This window comes from Podarcis cretensis, assembly GCF_951804945.1.
Source record: "Podarcis cretensis genome assembly, chromosome: 17".
NCBI lineage: Eukaryota > Metazoa > Chordata > Lepidosauria > Squamata > Lacertidae > Podarcis > Podarcis cretensis.
In genome coordinates this window covers 43,480,341-43,499,712 of record NC_137187.1, presented here as the reverse complement: position 1 = coordinate 43,499,712, position 19,372 = coordinate 43,480,341, and the positions used below count along the sequence as shown (strand labels likewise).

The 19,372-nt window shown below is 50.0% G+C and overlaps 2 protein-coding genes across 3 annotated transcripts in view; one reads left to right on the top strand and one right to left on the bottom strand.

Moving 5' to 3' along the window:
• Positions 1 to 19,372, bottom strand: part of LOC307206182 (uncharacterized protein) — a 164,543-nt gene that overhangs the window by 63,556 nt on the left and 81,615 nt on the right. The window lies entirely within an intron of this gene.
• LOC307206165 (maestro heat-like repeat-containing protein family member 7) lies at positions 5,748 to 17,547 on the top strand. Its single transcript, XM_079958968.1, has 10 exons — positions 5,748 to 5,977; positions 6,640 to 6,775; positions 7,653 to 7,774; positions 8,852 to 9,001; positions 14,281 to 14,435; positions 14,648 to 14,795; positions 15,694 to 15,875; positions 16,697 to 16,834; positions 17,139 to 17,253; positions 17,481 to 17,547. The coding sequence occupies exons 1-10, from the start codon at positions 5,849 to 5,851 to the stop codon at positions 17,517 to 17,519; spliced, it is 1,314 nt and encodes a 437-aa protein (XP_079815094.1). The 5' UTR covers positions 5,748 to 5,848; the 3' UTR covers positions 17,520 to 17,547.

Sequence of the window (19,372 nt, the reverse complement as noted above, 5' to 3'; positions counted from 1 at the left end):
TGTGTTTGGCTCCGATGAGGAAGTGCCGCCACGCCTTGAATGCTGCATGAACGGCCAGCAACTCTCTGTCCCAGATGGTGTAGTTCTGCTCCGACTTGCTGAGCTTCCTGGATTAGAAAGCACACGGCCTCCAATCCCCTTGCGGGTCTCGCTGCAACAGGACTGCCCCCACGGCTCTGTCGGAGGCATCCGTCTCCACCCTCATGGGCTTGCTGGGGTTCACATGCAGCAGTTGTTCCTCGGAAGCGAAAAGACGCTTGAGTTTCTGAAAGGACTGCTCCGCCTGGTCCGTCCAGATGAACTTCTTCTTCTTGGAGCTGAGGGTGTCCGTGATGGCCGCCGTCTGCATAGCGAAACCCTTGATGAACTTGCGATAAAAGTTAGCAAAGCCGACAAACCTCTGGACCTCCTTCCGATTGCGCGGGCTCTTCCAGTCCAGTACTGATCGTACCTTGGCGCTGTCCATGGCGATTCCCTTGTCGGACAGCTTGTAGCCCAGGAAATCCACCTCCGTCATGTCGAACTGGCATTTCTCCAGCTTGGCGTAAAGCCTGTGCTCCCGTAGTCTTTGCAGGACTTCCTTGACATCTCTCTCGTGAGCCTCCTGCGATTCCGAGAAGATCAGAATGTCGTCCAGGAAGCAGACGCACTTCTTGTATAGGAGCCCCGCTAACACGTGATGCATGAAGGCTTGGAAGCAGTGGGAGCCATTTTGTAAACCGAAAGGCATAACCCTATACTCATAGGTGCCCAAGGGCGTGAACATGGCCGTCTTCCACTCGTCGCCCTCCCGCATGCGTATAAGATTGTACGCCCCTCGTAGATCCAGCTTGGTGAAGATGCGTCCCTTTCTCACCGTCGCGAGCAAGTCGTCGATCTTGGGCATCGGGAAAGCCGTGGGCTTGGTTTTCGAATTTAAAATTCTGAAATCAACTACAAGCCTCTTCTGGGTTTTTTTCTTCACAAAGAAAACAGGACTGCCCCCCACTGCTTTGGATTCTCGGATGAATCCCCGCTTCAAATTGTGATCTATGAACTCCCTGAGCTCTTGCAGTTCGTCTTCAGACATGGAGTACAGTTTTCCGGTCGGCAGCGTTGCCCCCGGCAGGAGGTCAATCTTGCAGTCGTAGGGTCTGTGGGGAGGCAGCTTGTCCGCTTCCTTCTCGCAGAAGACCTCCAAAAACGCCTTGTACTTGTCGGGTACAGCTTGCAGCATGCCCAGTTGTAGCTGTGGGTCATCCTCTTGCCCCTCGTCCTCCTGGTTAGTCATGATGCAATGTTCTGCGCAGTAGGAGGAGCAGAAGGTCAATTTACGCTGGTACCATGCCAATGCCGGGCTGTGCCTGTCCAACCAGCTCATGCCCAACACTATGGGCGTGTCTGACAGTTGGGTGACGTTGAAGCTGATGACTTCGCGGTGATTTCCAATGCGCATCACCATTGGCGGCGTTTGCTGTACCACCTGTCCCCCCAGCAATTCTCTTCCATCGACTGTCACTACTTTCAGGGGCATCGTGGCAGGCAGGAGCGCTATGCTATGTTGCTTGATGAAATCCACCCCCATAAAGTCTGCATTGCTACCAGAGTCAATGGTAATAGGCACTTCCATGGTGAGCCCATTGGGAAGCTGGAGTGTTGCGGTGAGCTGCACCACTGGTTTGGGCGGGAGGGGGTCTGTGGGCTGTAAGATTCCTGGGGACTGCTTCACTGATTCGTCTGGCTGGGCCCCAGCGGCTCTGCTTCCAGCCAGACTTCGTCGTTTCCCTGCTGCGGTTCCCTCTGCTGAGCTGCTTCTGTTACTTTTGCTGAGGCTGCATTGTGCTTGTGGAGCCTCTGGGGGCACTCTTTTGCCATATGCTGAGCACTTTCGCAGATGTAACACTTCCTGTTCCCTCTAGGAGGCTTCACCTTGGCTGCTCCTGGTGTGAGGGCTCTGGTCGCTGACTGAGCCTTGGCACCACCTATCTCCATCGGCTCCTCTCCCCCTCCCAGTGGAGGCGTGGATTGAGCGCGCGCTGAGTCTCTGGGAAAGAAAGGAGGTGCTCTTGCTGGCGTGCGTCCCCAACGCCCTTCGTCTTTGCTCCAGGGACGTTCTTCTAGCCGCACACCAATCGTCAACGCCTTCTGGACCACTTCTTGCGTGCTCCGTGGCCTCTCCCCCCTTGCGATTTCGTCTTTCACAGCCCCGTTCAGCCCCTCCCAGAACAGGTCCCTGACGGACGCTGAGTCTTTTTCCCATCCCAGCGCGTTGACCAATGCAAAAAAGCGGGAATGATATTGCCTTACAGTGGCTCTGCCTTGTTTCAAACCGTGAATCTCTTTTCTAGCGACATCTACATCTATCTCCGATAAAAAACAATCGTCCATCGCCTTAATGAAGGCTTTTGCGTTTTGGAGGGCTGGATCATTATCTCTCCACAGATTGCGCAACCACGCTTTAGCTTCTCCATGGAGATGCGTTAGTATGAAGCCTACTTTCTCCTGCTCATCTCTAAAGTCCTTCTCCAGCAACTTTAGCGCAAAAACTACGTCTGCTCTGAAGTTAGGATATTGCTGCAGACTCCCATCGAAATGCGACACCAGGCTCCTCCCTCTCTTCCCGAGCCCGATCCCTTCTGATTTGGCTGCCGGTGGCCCCTGTTTAGTCAACATTTCCAACCTGTTTTGCAGATCCTTGCAGACAGCATCTGATTCCTCTTCTCTCCTCCTTGCCGCTCGTATTTCTGCGTTAAGTTGTACCACGGCTTCTTGCAAAGCTGCCAGTCGTTCTTCTGTAGTCATCTTGTGCTGCTTTTGTGAGCTTGCGAAGCACCAATCTTCGCCCCTCGCTGCCTCCTCTCACGTTGCGAGGTTCTTTGAAATTAGAGACAGGACTTACTGTCAGAGCTGCCTCCAGGTCCCAGCTCACAGAGGACCAACGCTAGGCTGTAGTTATGTACAAAAGTCTTTATTGAGATTCAGTCTCCATTTCAAAGCCGCAGCGTGCAGCTCTACGTCCCGACCTTAGACCGGCGAAGTCCTGTCTGAGTCTCCTCCCCCTCCACACCAGTTTAAGACTCTCGCTTTGCTCCACCTCTTCCTAAATTCCTTTCTCCTCTGGGCCCTCCTGCCCGCTAGGGTCTCATCCTTCCTGGACTCCTCTGACGCTGACCCTGACGATTCTTGCCCCTCCTTCCGGCGGGCTTTAGGACCTGGTTCCCTATCCGGGCTACCTTCTGTGCCGCTCGCCTGTACCTTTGAACTTGGCGCGCGTGCCCAGCCTGCAACTTTCCTCTTAACCGTTAACTCGCTCTCCGATGGAGGCGTGGTCCACCCTGACTCATCTTCTCTCGCTGATGGTGCATATGTGGGCTCTGACACCTGGGACTCCTCCCCCCCACTACGCTCTGGTGGGGAAGCTGGTCCTGATTTCCAACTGCTGCTCTGGGAGTCCCCGCTGGCCCCTTGCTTCTGGGGTGTCCCCCTTGGGTCGCCCCTTGCCCTGCCCATCGGCGCCCCCTTCTGTGAATCTTCCGATTCGCTGGAGAGGCTCATGGAATCTATCGGGCTGCTGTCATATTCTCCTACGCTGCCCTCGGATTGCTCCCCCTCGCTTTCCATCTCCTCTCCTCCCTGCGCTCCCGCTGAGTCCCTGACAGGAATCCTGAACGTCAAGGTCAACCTAGCGTCGGCAAGACACCCGCAGACCAACGGACAAGCGGAGAGGGTCAACGCCATCATGCAGCAGTACCTGAGATGCTACGCCAACCAGCAGCCCTCGACCTGGGTGGACTACCTTCCCCTGGCCAAGTTTGCCTACAACAACACACAACACGTGTCCACGGGGGTGACACCGTTTTTCGCCAACAATGGGCGACATCCCAGGACCTTCCCGGGCTTAGAGAAAGAGGGGGAGGGGGAGCCGCAGGGAGCAGAGGCATTGGCAGAGGAGTTACAGGAGGTCCATGAACAGCTCCGTAGGCAGTTAGACCTAGCAAAACACGTATACAAGATGCAAGCAGACAAACACAGAAGAGTGGGGGAGGACATACGGGTAGGGGACTGGGTCTGGTTAGCGGCCCAGGCAGTGCCGGCCAGATCCTTAGCTAAGAAGAAGCTAGGACACAAGCAGCTAGGCCCTTACCTAGTCGAGGCACAGATCAACCCAGTGGCCTTCCGTTTGACACTACCGGAGGGTTCCAGAATGCACCCGGTCTTTCATAGATCGGTGCTAACGCCCTACAAGGCACCTCACAGGTTTCAGGAGCCAGGGACAGCTCCCAGTCCGCTTAGAGACACACCCATGACAGGGGGGTCGCCGAGGGCGGAGCCACTCAATGAGGTAACGGAGATTTTGGACTCAAGATGGGGGGAAGAGGGGGTCGAATATCTCATTGCAAGGGAAGGTGCCCCGGCCAGCGCCAACAGCTGGGTGCCGTACTATGCGGTGGAGGAGCACTACCTCAAAGACGAGTTCCACGCACTCTTCCCACACAGGCCCATGCCGGAGGATTATTTTGACGAATATCTTTTCACCCCCACACTCTCAGCCAGTACGTTTCAGGGGTTCTCCTCGGCTGAGGAGACGGCTCCAGAGACTACCTCGCCGGAGGGTTCGATCTCAGACTTGGGTGCGGAACGCTCTTATTGGTGGGACACTCAACCTGAGGAGGAGTGGCGCAGGAGACTGCTCAGGGGGCCCTGGCATGCAGACTCCCCAGAGGAAATGGGGGGACAAGGGGGCATGGATGGGTTGGGGGAGGACCCTGGGTTCGAGCACACCGGCAACGAGATGGAAGCGGAGGAGAGCGACGTCGATGTACCCGTCACGGACTGGCAGCATGCCAGGGGGGAAGAACTGTATCCGGCATGCACCCCCACAGCATTGGAGCACCCGGAACCCACGCCAGAAGAGGGGGAGGGGGGAAGGGGGGGCTTCGAGGGGGGATGGATGTCAGGGACTCAGCGGGAGCGCAGGGAGGAGAGGAGATGGAGAGCGAGGGGGAGCAATCCGAGGGCAGCGTAGCAGAAGATGACAGCAGCCCGATAGATTCCATGAGCCTCTCCAGTGAATCGGAAGATTCACAGAAGGGGGCGCCGATGGGCAGGGCAAGGGGCGCCCCAAGGGGGACACCCCAGAAGCAAGGGACCATCGGGGACTCCCAGAGCAGCAGTTGGAAATCAGGACCAGCTTCCCCACCAGAGCGTAGTGGGGGGGAGGAGTCCCAGGTATCAGAGCCCACATATGCACCACCAGCGAGAGAAGATGAGCCAGGGTTGGCCACGCCTCCATCGGAGAGCGAGGAAACGGTCAAGAGGAAAATTGCAGGCTGGGCGCGCGCGCCAAGTTCAAATGTACAGGCGAGCGGCACAGAAGGTAGCCCGGATAGGGAACCAGGTCCTAAAGCCCGCCGGAAGGAGGGGGAAGAATCATCAGGGTCAGCGTCAGAGGAGTCCAGGAAGGATGAAACCCTAGCGGGCAGGAGGGCCCAGAGGAGAAAGGAACTTAGGAAGAGGTGGAGCAAGGCGAGAGTCTTAAACTGGTGTGGAAGGGGAGGAGACTCAGACGGGACTTCGCCGGTCTAAGGTCGAGACGTAGAGCTGCACGCTGCGGCTTTAAAATGGAAACTGAACCTCAGTAAAGACTTTTGTACATAACTACAGCCTAGTGTTGGTCCTCTGTGAGCTGGGACCTGGAGGCAGCTCTGACAAATAATAATAATAATAATAATAATAATAATAATAATAATAATAATAAACACATTGCAGCAAACTTTCTCCTTTACAAAACAACCCCTTTTTGCAATTTGTCCCCTCTATGAAGCTTTGTGAATTTGCAAACCTGGATTAAGGGTTGTCCTTCCATGTGATGACGATGATTTCTCTCCCGCAGCACACAAATGGCTGGATTGACTCCACAAAAATCAGTGAGAGGCAAAGAGCAGTCAAGACCACCAACGTACTCATGAAATATGTCTCCGAGCATTTGGACTTTGATGTGAGTGACCAAGGCTTAATGCTGCAATTTCAAATCGTATTGCGTTGGAAAGTTCAGGTGTGAACTAGACGAAAGCTATATGGCATGGCCATCCCAGGGGAAGGTGCCAGCCAGTGCTATTTTTCTAGAAAAAGAGGTGCCAGGACTCACCATGAACTCTCCTCCCTTGTTCTCTTATAATGGCAATAGTGCCCACCTGAGAGGTGCCAGTGTTAGCTATTTGCAGTATAGTAGCACTGCAGAGAGCTTGCTGGGGAGACCATGCATAAAAAGGGACTCAAAAATAACAAAAACAAGATTTTAATAACAAAAACAAAAACACTAAATACATCAACAACAAACCAGAACCAACCACCAACCCATCCCCCAGGGTAATGGGAGAGCTAGGTGCTGCTCCTTATATACTACACCCAAATGCTGACACAGTCATTCAACATTCAACCATTCAACATTCAACCATTCAACAGCCAGAACTGAGTTCCAGTGAGTTCTGGCTGGGGAAAAAGCCCTGGGGCAAGCCTAGGGTGGGCCACCTAAGCACAGCTCTCTTGCCCTGTGCCCCTCTGCCACATTTGCCAACTGAAAGCATGCCAGACGGTTTTCTCTTGCTGGGCTCTGTGGGACGAGGGCTGATTGTGCATCTCTCTCTCTCCACCTCCTAGGTATCCCAGGATTTCCCCCTTCTTGGACAGCTGGTGGCGCTCTTGTCCCTTCACCTCGCAGACAATGTGAAGGAGATTGGCCTGCAGTCAGCGGAGGCCTTGTACCATCTCCATTACATCATGATAGCCAAAATGGGTGAGGGTGATGCTGGGAAATGGCTTGTTTCTTGTAAGCCGCAGGGTGGGAGATCTGTAGCCCTCCAGAGGCTGCTCCAACTCCCATCATCCTTGAGTGTTGCCCATGCTGGCTGCTGCTGGGGTTGATCAGGGAGTTCAGGAGGGCCAGAATTCGTGCCAGCACTGGCCTAACGCCAACACCCCGTTGGCCAGAGACGAGAGGGCAGTCTTGGGGGAGGGATTCACTGCTGAAGAACATCAGAAAAAACTTCTGGACCTGACCAGTGGCCCAGCCCAGTCCAGCATCCTGTTCCCACAGGGGTTGACCTGTGGGAATCCAGCAAGCAGAATTCAAGCTCTTTCTACTCCTGTACTTTGCTGCCTCTGACCATGGAGGCAGAGCATAGCCATCCTGGCTAATAGCCATGGGTAGCCTTCTCTTCCATGAATTTGCCTTATCTTCTTTGAAAGCCATCTTGGCCCGTGGCCATCAGTGCCTCCTGTGGCAGGGAGTTCCAGAGTTTAGCTGTGCACTAGAAGAAGGACCATCCTGAAACTTCAGTTTCATTGGAGGTCCAGTTGTTCTCATGTTATGAGGGCAAGAGAGAAAGCTTTCTCTCTCCACTTTCTCCAAGCCATACATTGTGTCTCCTCTTCCTCGCCGTTTTTCTAAACGGAACCGCCCCCCAAATGCTGCAACCAGCATTTGCTCCACAAGCACCCCAGTCCTTTTGGTTGCCCCCTTCTGAACCTTTTTTCCAATTCTGAATTATAATTTTTGAGGTGAAATCAATAATTGTTTTTGTTGATCCCAGTGGGAAAACTGGAGGTTTTGAGCAGGGAGCACTAATGCTGGGTTCTTTTGCATGCATATTCCAAAACCCGACCCTGCTTAGGTAAGGAACTGGAGAAGAGGAGGAATAAAAATAAGAAAGGCAACATGGTCAGATGGGTCCGAGAAGACTTCTTCATCCCTGGGCCCTCCCTCTTCCACTACAACATTGCAAAAGTGGCCAAGGTAGGGGTGGCCTTTTGTACTCTTTATTGCTAAGACCGCAGCCACTCCCAGTTAGCAGAGATTTGCTCATTCGGGCCAATGGGGCCCTGCCCCACCAACTTCAGCCTGCCCTCAGGCAGCCCATGCCTTCTAGGGATGAGGGAGAGATTCAGAGCAGTTCACACTGGAAGCCAAAGCTATCAAATCGAGGCTTTCAGAAACAACAGGAGAACTGAAACACAACCCGCCTTTGAAATTCACATGTCCTTGAATTTCGCAATGCCAACCAGTGTGTAAAAAAATCCATGCGTGAGCTATTAGTGTAAATAACATTCAGAAATGCATTGTATTAGACTAAATTGCTCAAAGACAAGTGCCCGGTAGCCTAAACTGCATGCAGAATTCTACTTATTGAAATTCTACCAGGTGCTGGGAGACCTAGGGTTCAGATCCCCACTCAGCCCTGAAACTCACGAGTCAGTCACAGTCTCTCAGTCTAACCTACCTCATGAGACTAAAACAGGGAGGAGAGAGAACCATGCATTGCCACCTTGGGCTCCTCAGGGCGGAAAAAGAATAGGAAAAGTTGACTCATTCGATACATCTTTCACAAGGCACTGCCAAGCCAATGAACTATGCCAACCTTGTGGTGGGTGTTTTTGTTGTATATTAAGAACTAAACACACAGCCGGCAGGTTCCCACCCAGTTTGTTTGGCATTGGTTATATAACGGATAGCCACTATTATTCACCCTCTCTGTTCCTGTGAGAATTTTTTTTTAATTTTCTAGTCTGATTTTAGATTGAACCTCTTTGTGTTCCAATGTCATAACCAATTTAAGATGTGGATCGAAAATAGCAAGGCGTCACCTGACTTTTAGTTTTGTTTGTTGTAAAATCTTTCAGCTACTTAAATAAACACATAAAGAGAATCACCAAATTGTAGAGTTGGAATCCCTTCGGGGGTCACTTAGTTCAACCCTCTCAAGGCAGAGTGGAGATGTCTTTCACTTGGTTTGTGAAGGCACCCTTGGACTACTGAAACGTGGTCAGAGTGTGGAGCAGAAGAAAACTCCCTCTTCTTTCTTCTTTGTGCCAGGCTTTTGGGGAGCACCTCACGCCCAGCCAGATCAACGAAGTCGTGTTGAAGGTGATTGACAACCTGACAGTGGAAGACAGAGCCGTCTCTCAGGCTGCAGGAAAGCTCCTGAGGTCCTTCCTTGAGGAATGCGGGATGGAAATGGAAAACGTAAGGCTCAAAACGGAGGCAGGGGGAGCAGGTTTCCTCTAAATTAAACATTCTCTACAGACTTAGAATTAGCTTATTTCTGGGAAGTAAGAAGGCATTGTGTGGGAAGTAAGAAGAGCCAGTGTGGTGTAGTGGTTAAGAGCGGTAATCTCGTAATCTGGGGAACCGGGTTTGCGTCTCCGCTCCTCCACATGCAGCTGCTGGGTGACCTTGGGCCAGTCACACTTCTCTGAAGTCTCTCAGCCTCACTCACCTCACAGAGTGTTTGTTGTGGGGGAGGAAGGGAAAGGAGAATGTTAGCCGCTTTGAGACTCCTTCGGGTAGTGATAAAGCGGGATATCAAATCCAAACTCCTTTTCTTCTTCTTCAATTTCTGTGTCTGTGGCTCGCGCCTCTGTTTCCATCCTGCTGCAGTTCGGCTTCCAAAAATCAACCACCCTGTTTTTCATCTCGCTGTCTGCTTTGGCAGTATTTTAACCCCTTCATGGATCACTGCCTTGCCGTGGCGAAGGGGCTTGAAGAACTCAGAGAAGCTATGAACTATGCCGAGCAGGGCACCCAAGATGAACAGGTCATAGTGGAGAGTTTTGACCAAACGTGATCCACCTGGAGGAGGAACCGGCAAGCCACTCCAGTATCCCTGCCAAGAAAACTCCATGGACAAAGACAACAGGCATATAAAAGTTATGACGCTGGAAGATGAGCCCCTCAGGTCGGAAGGCGTCCAACATGCTACTGGGGAAGAGCGGAGGGCAAGTACAAGTAGATCCAGAGCTGATGAAGCGGCTGGGCCAAAGCCGAAAGGACGCTCAGTTGCGGATATGCCTGGAAGCGAAAGGAAAGTCCAATGCTGTAAAGAAAAATATTGCATAGGAACCTGGAATGTAAGAACCATGAACATGGGTAAGTTGGAGGTGGTCAAAAATGAGATGGCAAGAATAAATATTGACATCCTGGGCTTCAGTGAACTAAAATGGACGGGAATGGGTGAACTCAGTTCGGATGACCATCATATCTACTACTGTGGGCAAGAAACTCGTAAAAGAAATGGAGTGGCCCTCATAGTCAACAAAAGAGTGGCAAAAGCTGTACTGGGATGCAATCTCAAAAATGATAGAATGATCTCGATACGAATCCAAGGCAGACCTTTTAACATCACAGTAATCCAAGTTTATGCACCAACTACTGGTGCTGAAGAAACTGAAATTGACCAATTCTATGAAGACTTACAACACCTTATAGAAGTGACACCAAAGAAGGATGTTCTTCTCATTATAGGGGATTGGAATGCTAAAGTAGGGAGTCAAGAGATAAAAGGAACAACTGGCAAGTTTGGCCTTGGAGATCAAAATGAAGCAGGGCAAAGGCTAATAGAGTTCTGTCAAGAGAACAAGCTGGTCATCACAAACACGCTTTTCCAACAACACAAGAGACGACTCTACACATGGACATCACCAGATGGGCAGCATCGAAATCAGATTGATTATATTCTCTGCAGCCAAAGATGGAGAAGCTCTATACAGTCAGCAAAAACAAGACCTGGAGCTGACTGTGGCTCAGATCATCAGCTTCTTATAGCAAAATTCAAGCTTAAACTGAAGAAAGTAGGAAAAACCACTGGGCCGGTAAGATACAATCTAAGTCAAATCCCTTATGAATACACAGTGGAAGTGAGGAACAGGTTTAAGGATTTAGATTTGGTGGACAGAGTGCCTGAAGAACTATGGGTGGAGGCTCGTAACATTATACAGGAGGCAGCAACGAAAACCATCCCAATGAAAAGGAAATGCAAGAAAGCAAAGTGGCTGTCCAATGAGGCCTTACAAATAGCGGGGGAGAGAAGGCAAGCAAAATGCAAGGGAGATCGTGAAACATACAGGAAATTGAATGCAGATTTCCAAAGAATAGCAAGGAGAGACAAGAAGACCTTCTTAAACAAGCAATGCAAAGAAATAGAGGAAAGCAATAGAATGGGAAGAACCAGAGATCTGTTCAAGAAAATTGGAGATATGAAAGGAACATTTCGTACAAAGATTTCCATAATAAAGGACAAAAGTGGAAAGGACCTAACAGAAGCAGAAGACATCAAGAAGAGGTGGCAAGAATACACAGAGGAATTATACCAGAAAGAAACGGATGTCTCATATACCCCAGGTAGTGTGGTTGCTGACCTTGAGCCAGACATCCTGGAGAGTGAAGTCAAATGGGCCTTAGAAAGCACTGCAAATAACAAGGCCAGTGGAAGTGATGGTATTCCAGCTGAACTATTTAAAATTTTAAAAGATGATGCTGTTAAGGTGCTACACTCAATATGCCAGCAAGTTTGGAAAACTCAGCAGTGGCCAGAAGATTGGAGAAGATCAGTCTACATCCCAATCCCAAAGAAGGGCAGTGCCAAAGAATGCTCCAACTATCGCACAATTGCACTAATTTCTCACGCTAGCAAGGTTATGCTTAAAATTCTACAAGGAAGGCTCAAGCAGTATGTGGACCGAGAACTCCCAGAAGTGCAAGCTGGATTTAGAAGAGGCAGAGGAACCAGAGACCAAATTGCAAACATGCGCTGGATTATGGAGAAAGCTAGAGAGTTCCAGAAAGACATTTACTTCTGCTTCATTGACTATGCAAAAGCCTTTGACTGTGTCGACCATGGCAAACTATGGCAAGTTCTTAAAGAAATGGGAGTGCCTGATCACCTCATCTGTCTCCTGAGAAATCTCTATGTGGGACAAGAAGCTACAGTTAGAACTGGATATGGAACAACTGACTGGTTCAAAATTGGGAAAGGAGTACGACAAGGCTGCATTTTGTCTCCCTGCTTATTTAACTTATATGCAGAATTCATCATGCGAAAGGCTGGGCTGGATGAATCCCTAGCCGGAATTAAGATTGCCGGAAGAAATATCAACAACCTCAGATATGCAGATGACACAACCTTGATGGCAGAAAGTGAGGAGGAATTAAAGAACCTTTTATTGAGGGTGAAAGAGGAGAGTGCAAAATATGGTCTGAAGCTCAACATCAAAAAAACGAAGATCATGGCTACTGGTCCCATCACCTCCTGGCAAATAGAAGGGGAAGAAATGGAGGCAGTGAGAGATTTTACTTTCTTGGGCTCCATGATCACTGCAGATGGTGACAGCAGCCACGAAATTAAAAGACGCCTGCTTCTTGGGAGAAGGGCAATGACAGGCCTAGACAGCATCTTGAGAAGTAGAGACATCACCTTGCCAACAAAGGTCCGTATAGTTAAAGCTATGGTTTTCCCAGTAGTGATGTATGGAAGTGAGAGCTGGACCATAAAGAAGGCTGATCGCCGAAGAATTGATGCTTTTGAATTATGGTGCTGGAGGAGACTCTTGAGAGTGCCATGGACTGCAAGAAGATCAAACCTCTCCATTCTGAAGGAAATCAGCCCTGAGTGCTCACTGGAAGGACAGATTGTGAAGCTGAGGCTCCAGTACTTTGGCCACCTCATGAGAAGAGAAGACTCCCTGGAGAAGACCCTGATGTTGGGAAAGATGGAGGGCACAAGGAGAAGGGGGCGACAGAGGACGAGATGGTTGGATAGTGTTTTTGAGGTTACCAGCATGAGTCTGACCAAGCTGCGGGGGGCAGTGGAGGACAGGAGTGCCTGGCGTTCTCTGGTCCATGGGGTCACGAAGAGTCGGACACGACTAAACGACTAAACAACAACAACAACAACCCTGTTCATTTCAGTGCAAAGGAAACACAATATGGACAACCCTGAGGTCAATTAATAAAACTTTGCTATGATCAAAATGATCACCCTTCAAATACTAACCTACCTATTCCAAACCCTCCCAATCTGGATTCCCCCAACACAACTCCGCAGATGGCAGAGAAAACTACACTCTTTTATCTTCTCACATAAAAAACCAAAAATAAGCCCCAAATACCTGCACCTCCCCACCTCAGAAGGAGAATGGGGAATCCCCAGCATAGAAGCATATTACATTGCCAGCCAAATACTCCATATAATCCCATATATACTAGAAGATGAGACGAAACAATGGGTACACCTAGAGAGGGACATAATTGAAAATACCAACCCCATCCCCACTAATCACCCTGCCGTACTACCCATTATTCCACCATGCAGCACAAAACCTCCAGATAAAAACCTGGCAGACCAAAGGCTTATATTGCCTAATAGACTTCTGTAAAAATAACAAACCTTTGTCAACACAAGAAATACAAGACAAACTAGAAGACATCCAAATGCCCTGGTTAACACAACACCAATTACATGCCCTCTTAAACAATCCAACAGTAAAATCAGCAGCAACTAGGCCCCTGACAACCTTTGATAACCTCCTCCTAACAACAAAGGGAAACGGTATAGGGATGGTATCCACAATATACAAAATACTACTCCAAAATCCCACAAACCCCCTAGACGCAATCAAAAAACAATGGGAGAATGACATAGGCTATGAAATTAACCCCACTCAATGGATCAGAATGTGGTCTAAACCCCCCTTTAAATCCATATCAACGAAAAGAACTCACTCTGAAACTCACCTACAGGTGCTACCTAAGACCAAGAAAACTAGCACTAATACGCCCAGGAACCTCACCAAAATGCTGGATAGGGTGCACCTCCACAGGCACATACCTCCACATGTGGTGGGAATGCCCCAAAATCCAACTATTCTGGACAACAGCCATACGAGAAATAACTAAGCAAGTATTAGACATCACCCCAGAACTGGCCCTACGAAACATCTTCCAAGACAACAATGCCCACTTACACCACAAAGAACTCATAACCCACTTTCAGCAGCCAGAAACACCATAACCAGACACTGGAGAGACCTGTCAGGAGTAAGCATGGACCAATGGTACCAAATAGTATGGGAAACAGCCCTACTAGAAAAATTAACCAATAAACTGAAACTGCCACGGGGACAAACAGAAGAAGACGCCTTCACCTCGATATGGCTCCCCTTTATCACGTACACAGCCCAACAAGACAATGACAATAATCCACCAACAGCATACAAATCAATATGGCTAACCTGATCCAAAACACCGACCCACCCCACTCTCACACGAAAACAAAGATCACCACAGCCAATCACAAACAAACAACCACACCCTAGGCCAACCCCAACCTCTCTCACCACCAAAGGAACACAAGTGAACAGCAGAGAACCAGCACGAGTAACGCTGACACCAAACCCTACATACATTAAACAAAATAGAAACAGGTTCACCACACTTTCTCCTCCTGGTCTTCTTTTATCTTCTTCCAGCTGCCTATGGTTGTGAAGGAGATTTACAACCATCTCCACCAGATCCCTGACACTCGCACTAAGGAAGAGACACTTTCGGCTATTGTCAGCCTAGCCACCAAGCGCCTGCAGCCGGTCGTAGACAGCCTGTTGGACTGCTCGATGGAGTGTGATGAGTAAGTTTTTGTGATGTGAAAATGGGGAGGGGTAGATTTAAGGGGTTTCTTAATTTATATTTATTTATATTGAATTTCGTACTTGCAAAAAATTGTGCTCCGAGTTGTGGTTTCTTTCTTTGCTAATGTATGTGCAATATAAAGAAAATATCAAAGGCCTGACTTTTTTTAAGAAAAGGAAAAAGGAAAAATTCTGTTTTGAAAAATTGCAGAAGTGCCGCAGCGATCTGGAAGGCGTTGGTCACCGATCCGAATTCCAGCGTCAAGCTGCTGAGACCCCTCCTGAAAAGGCTGCAGGATGAAGCCCCCAAAGCGGAAGTCACTTCCAGGCGACGCAGCACTTCTCAAATGCCAATGGCGGTATGAAACCACTCAGTTTCTCTCTCCTGGATTGTTTTGAATGGGAGCTGGATGGGGCTGGGGCTTCTTGCTGTGGGAATGTTCTGGGGTGCAGGAGAGGATATATTGACTAATTATATCCTTATCCAACTTGTGCTAACAAGTTCCCAAAATATCAGCAGAGTTTATGACATTCCCTTTTAAGTTCGCAACGGTAACATCTGCACAGGTTCGCTAGAACCTCTATAATAATTACTCTGGTAATTTCCCCTTTTGTTCCCTCTTAAAATACAAGACACGACACAGTCTTTATAAAAGTATAAAAGAGTTTACTCACGTTCTGTTCACAATATGATCCCAGAAGGCAGACAGCTTTAAAAAGGTTACATACACTTAGAATCTATCTTATAGGAAGATAGTACTGTCCTCTCTTGGCTGAGAGCCAAGAGGGCATGTTGCTCCTTCAGAAGATGAAGATGAGAGAGAGATATGGCTGCCTGCCCTGTGCTTTTATCATTTACCTGCACAGGTGAGGCCACACCCACCTCTGGTCACATGCGGAGGAAGTCCGTCCCCAGGAAGTTTACCTACTTGCTAGACAGACATCCCTCCCCATGTTCTAACATGTACACTCTAGGAATGTTGTCATTGACTGCTCCTGTGTTTACATCCCACACTTGCTGGGAGGGGGGTGCATCTTAATAAGTGGTCCATCCTGTGAGCACCCGCTTTGTATGCAGAAGGGCCCCAGCATCTCCATGTCGAGGAGTCCCTCGCCTGAAACCCTGGACAGCCACTGCTAGTCAGTGTAGACAACACTGAGTGAGATGGACCGGGGCTCTGAGTCGCGTCTGAGTCTGAGATCTTGATCTGACGATGACCTCTGCTGAATGCCGTTCTCCTGTCCTTGTCCCTCCAGGCTACCAACGCTCTGTGTCATATCCTGTCATTCCCTGAGGCTGCAGGTATCCTGAAGAGCAAGTTCCACCACCTGCTGTTTGCACTTAGCACTCAGATCTGTTTTGTCCATGAGGCGAGAAGAAGAGGTTCGAGGGCAACAAGTCTAATCCCAGAGCCCTCTTCGCATCTCGATCCGCTGACGTAAGGGACCTGCTAATGTCTTGGGGGGGGGCTCCCTTCTCTCTCTGACCCATAGTGGTGATGGCTCAGTCCTCCCCCAAGAGATAGGCTTCATTTGGACATGGAGATTCTGCTTAGGTTAGATAGCTAAGAGACCCAGGCTTCCCCAACCCCTGTGCTCTTCAGTCGCTTTGGACCACAACTCCCACCAGCCCCAGCCAGCACAACTGGGCTGAAGATGGGAGTTATTGTAGCCCAAAACATCTGAAAGACACTAGGATGGGAGAGGATGTTGGAGACTCTCCCGCACGATGGGCTGATTTGGGTGTGGTGGACTCACGTGTCATGAAACCTCAAGTCTCCATCACAGCTGAAAGGTTGCCGCTTGTGCTGGAAACATGTGGGAGGCTGCAGGGGGTGATGGTTGGGGTTGGACTGCAAGATGTCAAGGACCTAAAACTCCCAGATGAACCTACCCAGACCTTGCGCTCATCATCGGAAGCCCCTCTTCACGTGCCTCCTCCACACAAGAAGGGGCCTTTTCTGTGGTGGCTCCCCATTAGTGGGTTGCTCTCCCCAGGGAGGCTTGCCTGGTGCCTTTAGATGCCAGGCAAAAATGGTCCTCTTCAATCAGGCCATTGGCTGATTAACCTCCTATGCCCTTTCAACTGTGTTTGTTGGAGGGAGAGGAGTTATTGGTTTGCTTTGGTTCTTGTTTTTATTCTGTATTTTGTGCTTTTTAACTTGCATTTTTATGTTGTGAACTGCCCGAAAATCTACGGGTGAAGGGCAGTATACAAATTTTTAAAATATAATATTCTTAATTCCTTCACTTGACTCAGGACCGCTGTGCAGGCCCTGAAACAACTGATTGGGCGTGTTGAATACCTTGATGAACTGGAGGTTTTGGGGTTGCAAAGCTGCTGGGATATGCTGTCAAGTCCAGAAAGCTTTTTCAAAGGCATTCGTCTTCTGGCAAGGTAAGAAGGTGAAAAGGACTGGCAGGTGAGGCATGAAGAGCAAGGCCTGCTTTCTGGGGAAATGGGGATAAACATCTTATTTATTTCAGAAAATGTACCATATTGTTCACTCTATAAGACACACTTTCCCCTTCCTAAAAAGTAAGGGGAAATGTGTGTGCGTCTTATGGAGCGAATGCAGGCAGGAGGCTCTGCTCAGCGTTCAAGTAACCTGGTGGTGGTGGTTGTTGTGCAGGAACGCTGAGCGGTTCTTCCTGCCAGCTTCAGGCTTGTGAATCCTTTGTCTCTTACTCTTATGTTTCAGGACCTTGTTCACCTCCTCAACAGAACAGTACAAGAAGATTTCCCGATTGGCACGGGAATATATGTGCTGTCCAAACAATAAGAAGAGAGCCATTGGCATGGCGTTTTACTTGGAGGTAGGAACTGGAAACAGGGAATGCCTGTTCTAATGTTTCTAATGGTTTCTTTATTCCTCACAATTTAACTGTCAAATGTTCTTTAGCATTTACACATTTTTTATTTAATTGTACAACTTCAGCTGCATTCACTGCTATCCTGTCTAATATATATGGACAATATTTTTTTGATAGATGAATGTATACATAATAAAAGATGCACTTACAGCGGCTTTGCTCCAACTTAGGGGATGTCCGACTCCGATACGGACACTTCCGTGACCTAGTGCGCAAGTTACTGCAGGCAGAAATCATGCCCAGCCCTAGAGGTTGGAAGGCGGGGTCCAGGCCCACCAGAAACCAGCGGAGAACTCCATAGTTCCAAATGGAAGCACCAGCCTAGCTTCTGCTGCGGCCAGATTGGGATGAGAAGGGGCAGGAGGGGTAATGTGTGGCTGGGAGCTTCTTGCTGGAGACCATTGAACTGAAGTGAGCTGCTTTGGGGGCCAACCTGAATCAATCCCAAAATAACCCGTTCAAGAGGTGCTTTTTAGAAACTGAGCTCACACTCCAACTGTAAAACCATGACATTATATGATTATGAAATACTTAATATTTGTTGTCTGATAAGGGGGGGCGGCAGCTCTATACCTTCCATGGGTCACAGCAAGCCTGGGGGTCAAAACAAGGCACCACCTTCTCAGGTGAATATCAGGCATGAGTCCATAAATGTTGCTTGACTTTACCTGGTGTCACTTAGGCGCTGCCAGTGAGACCACCTGTGCTGCTGCCTCTGCCTCTTCTGGCAGTCAAAGCCTCGATGACCTGCGCTGCTGCCGCTGCCCCTTCTGGGTGTCAAAGCCTCAACGATCTGCGGTGCTGCCTCCACCTCTTCTGGCTGTCAAAACCACGATGACCAGTGCTGCTGCCGCTGCCCCGTCTGGCTGTCAAAGCCTGGACGACATGTTATGCTGCCTCTGCCTCTTCTGGCTGTCAAAGACTCGTCGACCTGCGCTGCTGCCGCTGCCCCTTCTGGCTGTCAAAGCATCGACGATCTGCAATACTGCCTCTTCCTTTTCTGGCTGTCAAAGCCTCGACGACCTGCGCTGCTGCTTCTGCCTCTTCTGGCTGTCAGAGCTTTGATGACATGTGCTGCTGCCGCAGCCCCTTCTGGCTGTCAAAGCCTTGACGATCTGCGCTGCGGCCGCTGCCCCTTCTGGCTGTCAAAGCCTCGACGATCTGCGCTGCTGCCGCTGCCCCTTCTGGCTGTCAAAGCATCGACGATCTGCAATGCTGCCTCTTCCTTTTCTGGCTGTCAAAGCCTCGACGACCTGCGCTGCTGCTTCTGCCTCTTCTGGCTGTCAGAGCTTTGATGACCTGTGCTGCTGCCGCAGCCCCTTCTGGCTGTCAAAGCCTCGACGACCTGCGCTGCTGCTTCTGCCTCTTCTGGCTGTCAGAGCTTTGATGACCTGTGCTGCTGCTGCAGCCCCTTCTGGCTGTCAAAGCCTCGACGATCTGCGCTGCTGCCTCTGCCTCTTCTGGCTGTCAAAGCCTCGATGACCTGTGCTGCTGCCGCAGCCTCTTCTGGCTGTCAAAGCCTCGATGACCTGCGCTGCTGCCGCAGCCCCTTCTGGCTGTCAAACCTCGATGACCTGCGCTGCTGCCGCAGCCCCTTCATGCTGTCAAAGCCTCGATGATCTGCGCTGCTGCCTCCGCCTCTTCTGGCTGTCAATGCCTCGACCACCTGCGCTGCTGCCTCTTCCTCTTCTGTCTGTCAAAGCCTCGACGACTTGCGCTGCTGCCGCAGCCCCTTTTCGCAGTTGTCAGAGCTGCCTCCAGGTCCCAGCTCACAGAGGACCAACGCTAGGCTGTAGTTATGTACAAAAGTCTTTATTGAGATTCAGTCTCCATTTCAAAGCCGCAGCGTGCAGCTCTACGTCCCGACCTTAGACCGGCGAAGTCCTGTCTGAGTCTCCTCCCCCTCCACACCAGTTTAAGACTCTCGCTTTGCTCCACCTCTTCCTAAATTCCTTTCTCCTCTGGGCCCTCCTGCCCGCTAGGGTCTCATCCTTCCTGGACTCCTCTGACGCTGACCCTGACGATTCTTGCCCCTCCTTCCGGCGGGCTTTAGGACCTGGTT

What these genes read in the sequence shown, in the direction of transcription:
- LOC307206165 (XM_079958968.1), top strand. Translation starts at nt 5,849, where the DNA reads ATGACGATGATTTCTCTCCCGCAGCACACAAATGGCTGGATTGACTCC. An exon ending in TCGCATCTCGATCCGCTGAC is followed by an intron (nt 15,876 to 16,696) that starts GTAAGGGACCTG and finishes CACTTGACTCAG; the next exon opens with GACCGCTGTGCAGGCCCTGA. An exon ending in GCATGGCGTTTTACTTGGAG is followed by an intron (nt 17,254 to 17,480) that starts GTAGGAACTGGA and finishes GCTCCAACTTAG; the next exon opens with GGGATGTCCGACTCCGATAC.